The sequence below is a fragment of the Motacilla alba genome, chromosome 2 (assembly GCF_015832195.1).
Source record: "Motacilla alba alba isolate MOTALB_02 chromosome 2, Motacilla_alba_V1.0_pri, whole genome shotgun sequence".
Taxonomy (NCBI): domain Eukaryota; kingdom Metazoa; phylum Chordata; class Aves; order Passeriformes; family Motacillidae; genus Motacilla; species Motacilla alba.
The window spans coordinates 68,263,090-68,271,801 of record NC_052017.1 but is presented as its reverse complement, the minus strand read 5'-3'; the positions used below and the strand labels follow the sequence as shown (position 1 = coordinate 68,271,801).

At 44.1% G+C, this 8,712-nt stretch overlaps 1 protein-coding gene across 1 annotated transcript; it reads left to right on the top strand.

Moving 5' to 3' along the window:
* The first annotated feature begins 1,025 nt into the window (after positions 1 to 1,025).
* Positions 1,026 to 7,919, top strand: NQO2 (N-ribosyldihydronicotinamide:quinone reductase 2). Its single transcript, XM_038129235.1, has 7 exons — positions 1,026 to 1,398; positions 1,561 to 1,603; positions 2,693 to 2,857; positions 3,741 to 3,871; positions 4,831 to 4,944; positions 6,288 to 6,380; positions 7,282 to 7,919. Exons 2-7 carry the CDS (start codon positions 1,597 to 1,599, stop codon positions 7,453 to 7,455), a joined length of 684 nt encoding a protein of 227 aa, XP_037985163.1. The 5' UTR covers positions 1,026 to 1,398; positions 1,561 to 1,596; the 3' UTR covers positions 7,456 to 7,919.
* Positions 7,920 to 8,712: the final 793 nt, after the last annotated feature.

Here is an 8,712-nt window from a genome sequence, read left to right as displayed (position 1 = left end):
AGCAATTCTTGACATAAAGACTGGAGCTTTTCTGTTCCAAGGTCATCCCAGTGCCGAAGTAATAAAATGATGACCACTTTCTCTCTTTTCCTTCACCGAACCATAAAGTATTTTTCTGCAGTGAAACAGTTTCAGCAAGAACTGATGATGTATCCATGCCAGAATAAACAACTTGCAATTGATGTGGGGGTCATTCTTTAAGAATGAGTGTTTTGTTCCCCTCAAGCTGAAGACAGAATTAAATCCAACTCAGAAACTTTCTAAATAAATAGACCAATAAGCAAATACTGCAGCTATTAAAAAAACCTATTTCCAATCTTCTTTGCTATGTGCCCCATGCCTGCCCCAAGAAAATCGACAGAAAATCAATTTTTATCAAGTTTCTTGATTAGATTTTTGGGGAATAAAAGTTATTCATCTTCTTTAGAGGGTTTGGGGCTACAAATCAAGAGTAGAAGTATTTTAGATACTAGTAGGGAAGTGTACCTACAATATGTTTGAAGAATAGTATTTAAGCTACAAACCTGTGCCAAATTCCTCCAATAGGTAAGTCGTTCATAGAGCAGATGGGTTGTTTCTAACCTCTATGAGAACTAAGACCAGCACAGTGCTCTGAATGCTGCTCAGGAGGTTAGACAAGTGAAAGTTATTTTTAGTCTCTGTGAACCTTAAGAGTTGCTTATGGGAGACAAAACAACTGGATTGGCCTCACTTTTAAAATAAAGGGCTTTGAGCTGACTATCACCACACAGGAGTAAAATCTTCTAATTATGACAGATAGTTCCACGCACTCATCAGCTCAGCACTCCATAGCAGGCAAAAAAGCACAAATTTTACATCAGGGATTATAGGGACCGCAGAGCAGAAAACCATCAGACTATTTGGTATATGCAAGGCATGTCCACAGTGTGAAAACTATGCGTAGAGCTGGTTCCCTCACTTCAAGAAATGATACAGTAAAACTGGAAAGGGGCAGAGAAGAGCACTGGGAAGGATTGAAAGTACAAAGCGGTTTCTGAAAATAGTTCGCCACCGAAGAACAGTCCAGGAAAGACGTGGTTCAGCCGGCACACGCTGCAAGTCCACAAAATCACCAGCGGACAAGGGAGTAGAGCACGGACTGCCCCTTCACTGCCACTCACAGTACAAGAACTGCAACTGGGGGGTGTCAAATGAAACCAGATGCAGAGGGAAAAGAAGCCGGAGCCGTGGCTGCGGGCGGCGCCGATCCTGAACCCGCCCCGCGCTGGCGCTGCCCTAGGGCTGGCCCGGCCGGGCCGCCGGGAAGAGTTGGACTCGGTGATCCTTGTGGGTCCCTTCCAGTTCAGGATATTCAGTGATTTTATGAAGAGCCGCTCCCAGCCCCGCCGCAGGTGTGCTCCGGGCCCCGGGGAGCAGGTAAGGGCAGCCCGGCTTGCGCTGGGCAGGGGCACCGGGGCCGTGCTGGAGCCGCTTTCCAGAGGGCGGCACGGGACCGGGAGCGGCGCCGTGCGCCCGGCGATTCCCCTCGCACCTGGTCCTGATGTTCCTCACCAGCAAATCTCTCACTTGAGTTCTCAGGCAGTACCAGATTATCAAGAGTGAAGCTCCCCAGCAATGGCAGGTAAGAGCAAATGCGGGTGAAAACGCTGCTCGCTCCAGGGTGGCCGCTGGGCACCTCAGGGATGGGGCCTCTGCCGTGTTTAGTTGAGACACTGAGGTCTTACATTTCCAAACGACTGAATTAACCTCAGTAACTGATGCCTTGTAAAACTCCAGTCTCTCTAAACACTCTGCCCAAGCGCCCTCAGCTCCATCAAAAGGGAAAAAATCTGGCAGCTTTGCAGAATCAAACTGAGCACTTTGGGGAGCTTGTCCATCTCCAGACACTCCCTAGAGCCCCCTGTTTGCTGGGAGCTGGTAGGAACAGCAAAGAGGCAACTGCTTCTTATATTCTAGAATAACATATAGAGAGGAGTTTAAAAAGTTTGTACACGTGTTGAATTTATGATAACATTTGACCTGCAATTTTTAATTGTCTTTTTTGCATAGCTCTTGTTTCATGGACACTGTGCACCCTCGTGAAATAACTGCCCCATATAATTTACGTTAAAAATGAGTTGTTTCATTAAATATTCAGTTCAGTTTCTACTAGTTTTCCGTGACACCATAAACTTGTCTGTCACTTGGCACGTGTTTTTCTGGGCTGAAGCCATGCACCAGAGAAACTGAACTCAGGAGATGCCTGAATTTCTGCCTTGGCAGTCAGGAAACAGGAGCTGAATGTTTTGCAGACCTGGTCATCTTCAATACTCCCGGTAAATTTTGCTCTCTGGTTATCTATAAACAATGGCTATGGCAAAGAAAATATTTCCTCTTTCCTTGTTGACTCACTAGGAGGGCCAGTGTTTTGCTGATGCTGGGCAGTGTGACCTGCTATGGGACAGCCCCTCTGTCCACTGAGTTCCACCTAGGAAAGCCCAGTGTAGCACAGGATTGCTGGGCTGGGCACATGCAGCAGTCAGGGCCTCAGGAGTCACTCAGTGCTGCTGAGCAGGAGTCAAATGCTGCCACTGTCACTCTGCTTTCACTGCTTCTGTGTCCTTGGGAAAAGACACTACAGAAAGAGCGGGGAATGAGCCCCAACTCTACAAACTGTTCTGCACCTGCCTCCTAGACTGCAATGATCTCCTGGTTTTCTTTCTGCCTCCAGGGAAAAAAGTCCTGATAGTTTATGCACATCAAGAGCCCAAGTCCTTCAATGGATCTTTGCTGAAGATTGCTGTGGAAGAGCTGACCAAGCAGGGCTGCACTGTCACCGTGTCTGATTTATACGCCATGCAGTTTGAGCCCAGAGCAACAAGGAATGACATTGTTGGTGAGCCCAGCCAAAATATGCCTCTCTCAAAAACCAGTGACTTGTAAGCCCCCCTTTCAGGTACCAGAAAGCTGAAAAAAGTCTCCCTGAAATCTTCCCCATGCTGAACAACCCCAGCTCTCAGTCTCTCTTGATAGGACAGCTGCTCCAGCCCTCAGATCATCAAGAGATTAATGAGAAACTTATTTCATTAATAAGAAACTTATTCATGACCAGACATCTGCATTTCTAAAGTCCACTCCTGAACATGAACTTTGTAGCACAGGGAGACTACCGACAGGAAGAAACACATTAGCACGTGTCCATAATCAGCCTCTAAAGTCCATTTCTCATGGAGGGGAAGTGCCTTCAGATACCACTCTGGGACTTGCTGGAGTTGAGTTCACGAGGCTACAACTGCCCCTGTCTTCTGCTAGAGACTGCTGACCTGCTCATGGAATCAGTAGAGCTGGCCAATACTGGTTCCCCATCCCTTGGTGAATCTCCCAGTTTTAGAGGCTGGAAAGCGACTCCATAGTGCTTACAAGTGCAGGATGGCCTCAGTAAGCCCTAGGGCAGAGGCAGAACAATTAACAACATTCTCTTACATTTTCCACCTGCATCCCCAGAGTCCTGAGGCAAGCCTGGGTCCTCACATTGCACTTCCTGTGTTGCTACAGGAAAGTGAAGCTTCAGAACTCTGAGATCCTACATTCCCCTCTCCTTTTTAAAATCAAGTCACCATCAGCTGGGATGATGCTGAATATCCAACACAGACAAGAAAGTGGGGAAAATGGAAAGCAGTAACTCAGTTCAGAACTGTGAATGGCAACCTGCATTCAGCTCTTATCTGGCACTGATACTGCACAGGGAGCAAGGAGTGACTGTTCATTTCCACCCACAGGTCACCTGCACAACTCAGAAGCGTTCAATTATGGTGTGGAAACCTGGGAAGCTTACAAGAGAGGAGGTTTGTCCAAAGACCTGGTTGAAGAGCAGAAGAAAGTGCAGGAAGCAGACCTGCTGATTTTTCAGGTCATTATTTTAAACAGAATTCAGTTGTGATGTCAACTTTAGGTAATGGTACAGTAAAAACTACAGATCCGTAGTACAATTATCTGGGTCATTATTACAGCAAATCCAGTAACTGAGTAGCACAATGATGCAGGTTGAAACAACAGCAACGCCAGGAACACCCCAACACTGGGCCAGACTTTCTGATGGATGCACAAAGACATATGTGACCATGGATGTCAGGTAGGCTGGCAGAAAGCAGAGGAAGGTTTATATCCTGGTCAAGGAGCTGGAGGCAGCCAGTGGAGTCAGGGAATTGGGCTTTCCCAAGTAGACTCTTCTCATTTGTTGCTGATTTGCAGAAACACTACTGGGAATTGATTAGGGAACTTAAGAGTCCACGTCCATTCTCCACTGTGCCAGCTCTTTCCCCTGTGTCTACAAATCACAAAGTACTTTGAAGGGAAGTAGCAGCCTTACATTTCTTTGTGTTCCCCCATTGGCCTTAGACATGGCTTGGTGGCATAATGTCAGCAGGCTTTGAAAATAAGTCTTTCCTATGATCTCCTGGCATTTGTCACCAGACTGTCACATCAGAACTCATCACCAGATGTCAATCCTGCTGATAAGATATTCGACTCTTTTGCATTTCAGCCATAGGAGACATGATTCTGTACAGTCTTAAATCTGAATTAAATGGCACCCTCCTACTTCATCCTATTCCATCTTTATTCTGCATGGAAACCCTTGTGTGCCCCACAGTGCTGGTGTGCTGTAGGTGCTCAGGTCTGGCCCTGAGGTTACCACAAACAGAAAGCACTTCAGCTTCTTTTGCCAGGCATAATTACTACCTCTGCTAACAGAGAGCTGGAGAAGGTACAGGATCTGAGCAGGTTCAGAGGACAGGATTTGTCCTGTACAACAGGCCTAAGGGTGGCCCAGACTCTCTGTGCTAACCAGGTAATTTTCTCTTTGCCCAGTTTCCCTTGTTTTGGTTCAACATGCCTGCAATCTTGAAGGGCTGGATGGACAGAGTCTTGGTCCGAGGCTTTGCTTACGATTTGTCCAAGGTTTATGATGGTGGTTTGCTCCAGGTATGTTTTTGGAATTGTTTTATTAAGGTCAAGGCTTGCACCATGTTCTATGGGGCCTTGTTCATTCTTTTCCATTGCAGTTGCTTAGAGGTCTCACTTTACGCTTCCCTGAAATAATGCTTTGGTTATATGTTGAGTGATTTTCTGGGTTGTTCACACTGTCTGGAGGGTAAGAAAATAAGGAGACTGCAGCATTTCCAAAAGATTTAAATGATTTCCTATAGATCTTTATTGGCCTGCTATGTGGGGTTTATCATTTATTAGGAGTATCAGTGTGTACTGTGGTAGCATACAGTTTGCAAACAGTTTAAATCAATTCACTTCCAATAATTACTGTCTTCCCACCACTATAGGACTTCTCTTATCACTGACACACCAGGTGTCAAAGTCCTGTTCTGGGATTAGATGTCAAAGGTTGGAGTTGAACTATAAAACTTAATCAGAGATCTGAAATACTTGGAGTATGAGCCTCTGTTGCAACTATTTACTTTGAACCTTTTCCTCTCTGTAGCTTTTAATTTGGCAAGAGCAGTATCTCTAGATGTCAAGTCATCCATTTTTAACTCCCCACAGCACTGGGAATATCCCTGGAAAATTCTATCCCACTATCTCTCATAGATCTTATTTGGTAACAAATGCAGCATCAAAAAGCAATCAATATTAGTTTCACATTTATTTCACTGCACGTTAATCTGTTAGTTCAGATGTTCTTACCGGTTTCAAACATTTCAGTTTCTTTAAATTTCAGAAATGGCTGCCTTGCTGACAGAAATAGGCATAATCCCCAATGATCACAGCTTCAGATGGAGTACAGTCTCAGGACATTTGGGATACTGCACTGGAAAAATGTCAGTTCGATTACAGAAGCTAAAACTGAGATGAGAGAAGCTGAGCACATGGCTAATAACATAATCACAGGAGCAGAAGAAACATGGTGGTTAAGCAAGCCCAAGTTTGAAGGGGGACTTAAGCAAAAAATTTCTGCAGTCAGAGAGGACAGGAATAGAGATTTTCACAGTAATGGAGGGCTTTCCAGCTACAGTTTTCCAAATCTTACATGAGAAGAAAAAGGATCAGCCCTCCTTCACATAAGGGTGTCAGGCACATAATTGGTTTTCTTTTTAACCCATCTCTGCCCAAAGACCAGACACTAAGTCCATTGATGGAATTGTATGACATTAATCTTTGCCTCAGAACTGCCAGTCCTTGGAACATCTGGGAAGGAAGTGGGCACCCACTCCTCTAGAAATTCATGCTGTCCAGGTTCCCCCAAATATCTTTGTAACTATACAGCCACTGTTCTATAAACATGTCTAACTCAAGCACCACTTTCCTAATTCTAGGACAAATTATCCTTGTTTTCTTTCACTACGGGAGGAAGCAAAGAGAAGTATGCAATCAGGGGTGATATTCGCTATCTCCTATGGCCCATGCAGGTACAATATATGAATATTTGGTTACTGTTTGCTTTAATTTTTACTATTACATCTATTTATAAACAATTTTTATTGATTATTTTATACAAAACATAATAAGAAATAATTAAGTTGCCTGTTCCAAGCATCTGCAGGTTATAAAGTGGGCTCTAAAATCCTGAGATTACTTCATAAATCCATGGAATTTAAAATTTGTTTTGTCCCCCTTCCTTCAGCTTGCAATCTGAGGAAAGCTTCTGCTGTCAGCTCTTCCAGTGTCTCTGGTGTTACAGGATTTCCTTTGGCTCTAGTGTGCAGGGTTTCTGTTCCCCGTGGTTACCCAATTCGTGAAGGATGCCATGATCTCCTCCCCATTGCAGTTACCAGCTCCTCACCCCTGAGGAGCTGTCCAGCTGCACAGCTCACAAGTAAATGTGACAAAAACATGAAACACAACTCAGAATTCAGAAACACACAGAGAGAAAATGGCAAGATGAACTTCCACAGGCACCAGTCTTCATACAGGATCATATGGCTAAGCCAGAGGCAAAAGCTTAAAAACCAAAACAAACCAAAACAAAAAAAAAATATATCCAAGAAACCAACATGGAAGTAGATGTGAAAACACACTGCAGTTCAGGAACAATCTGAGGAGGTTCAAACCAGACAATGAACTTTAGACTGTCCCTTATCCTTGCAAATTGAACAGCATACAGTATCCAGAGAGGGCAGTCCTATGTGTTTAACAGCAATTTACTTCCCTTCTCCTGATAAATGCACAGATTAAGAGACCTGGACTGATATCAGATCAGAGAAACAGAACAGATTTGAATCTTCCATGTTCTTCAAATGAAAGTAAGAGTTAGGAGTATGTATTTCCTGAGGCATTTCTTTCTTTTTTTTTTTTTTTGTTTTAATCCAGCATGGAATCATGCACTTCTGTGGTGTCAAAGTCCTTGAACCTCACATCTGTTATGCTCCAGAGAATGTCTCTGAGGAGAAGAGGAAGGAGATGCTGGCTGCCTGGACCCAGCGTCTGAAGACTCTTTGGAAGGAAGAACCCATAGACTGCTCTCCTGAGTGGTATTTCAAGTAGAGTTCAGGTGCAAGACTACAGAGAAGATTTTCTTTTTCTCCATTCTTTTTGATGCTCTGTCTAAATACCTGAACACTAATCTCCTAATTCAAATCTGTTTTAAGAACCTTGAATACTACATCTAGCAGTTTAACTGACAACATAGCATTTGTCTTCACTGATTCCCAAGGGATTCCCTTCAAGGATGGGCGTGAAACTCTTTGTGTTGTTCTCCTTGTTCACATAAACGGTGTCATCCTGCTTCCTTGTGCTTGATAACACACGTGATATTTCATGGCAGATGATACCACGGCTGCTTGTGAAACAGTATGTGGCCAAGTTTATTTTAACACTATTTTTCCTTTGCCAGGGAATATCTTGCCCATATCCAACTTGTCATTTAAAAGCCATTTGCCATTTGTTGTGAGAGGTCCACACTTGCACCTTGGAGCAACAAAACCAGGTCATAAGTAGTGTTGCAAAAGGATGTACCATTGCAAAGCGTCTTAAACAGCTGGAAAGCCTTGTGGGCAGGCCTAGGCTTTTAGACATATTTAAAAAGCAATTTTAAAGCCATAACTGATACCAGAAAAGGGGGGAAAAAAGCAGATTTCGTATATTGGTATGTGCATGAATTGCCTTCCTTTGTAGACTACAACTTCCATTTGTGAAGAATGCAGCTTCCTAAAATCCAAGAGGCTTCTCTATTTTGATTACCCTTTGTAGAAACAAAATGCAATCCTGTTGTTTTCCTGCCCTCTCACACCAGTCACGTGTTCCTGTTTGCTCCCATATGAAGTGAAGGGCCATGTCCAGCAGTGACATTTCCCAGGAAGCAGAGCTGCCCCAAGCTGTTGCTGATGTCTGCTGTGGGGCATGTGAGCCAAAGTTTTCAGGTTCCACAAGGGTGCTGCTGTTGCAATGCTTTGGAAGCCATCAACTTTGCAGTGTCAGTGGGTGGTGAGCCAAGGGTTATTGTCCTTGTCCTGATGTTCCTGCAGTGTGTGCTCTGCAGGGCATTATGCTGGGTTGCACATGTGTTCTGACACATGCCTTTCCAAAACTGGGGAGAATTTTACCACATAGAAAACCAACAGAGACTCATCTGTGGTTAGTAAGGAGACAGAAAAGAAGTGGCAGTATTGCTGTCTTAGCAGCACTGGAAATGTTACAGCCATTCTGAACTGAAAAATAATTGTCCTTCTAAATCACATTATGCTAAAAGTCAAATGTCACCCTGCCAAACCAGCACTGATTTCATTATAATAAAACTAGAAT

What these genes read in the sequence shown, in the direction of transcription:
- NQO2 (XM_038129235.1), top strand. An exon ending in AACAAGGAATGACATTGTTG is followed by an intron (nt 2,858 to 3,740) that starts GTGAGCCCAGCC and finishes TTCCACCCACAG; the next exon opens with GTCACCTGCACAACTCAGAA. An exon ending in ATGATGGTGGTTTGCTCCAG is followed by an intron (nt 4,945 to 6,287) that starts GTATGTTTTTGG and finishes TCCTAATTCTAG; the next exon opens with GACAAATTATCCTTGTTTTC.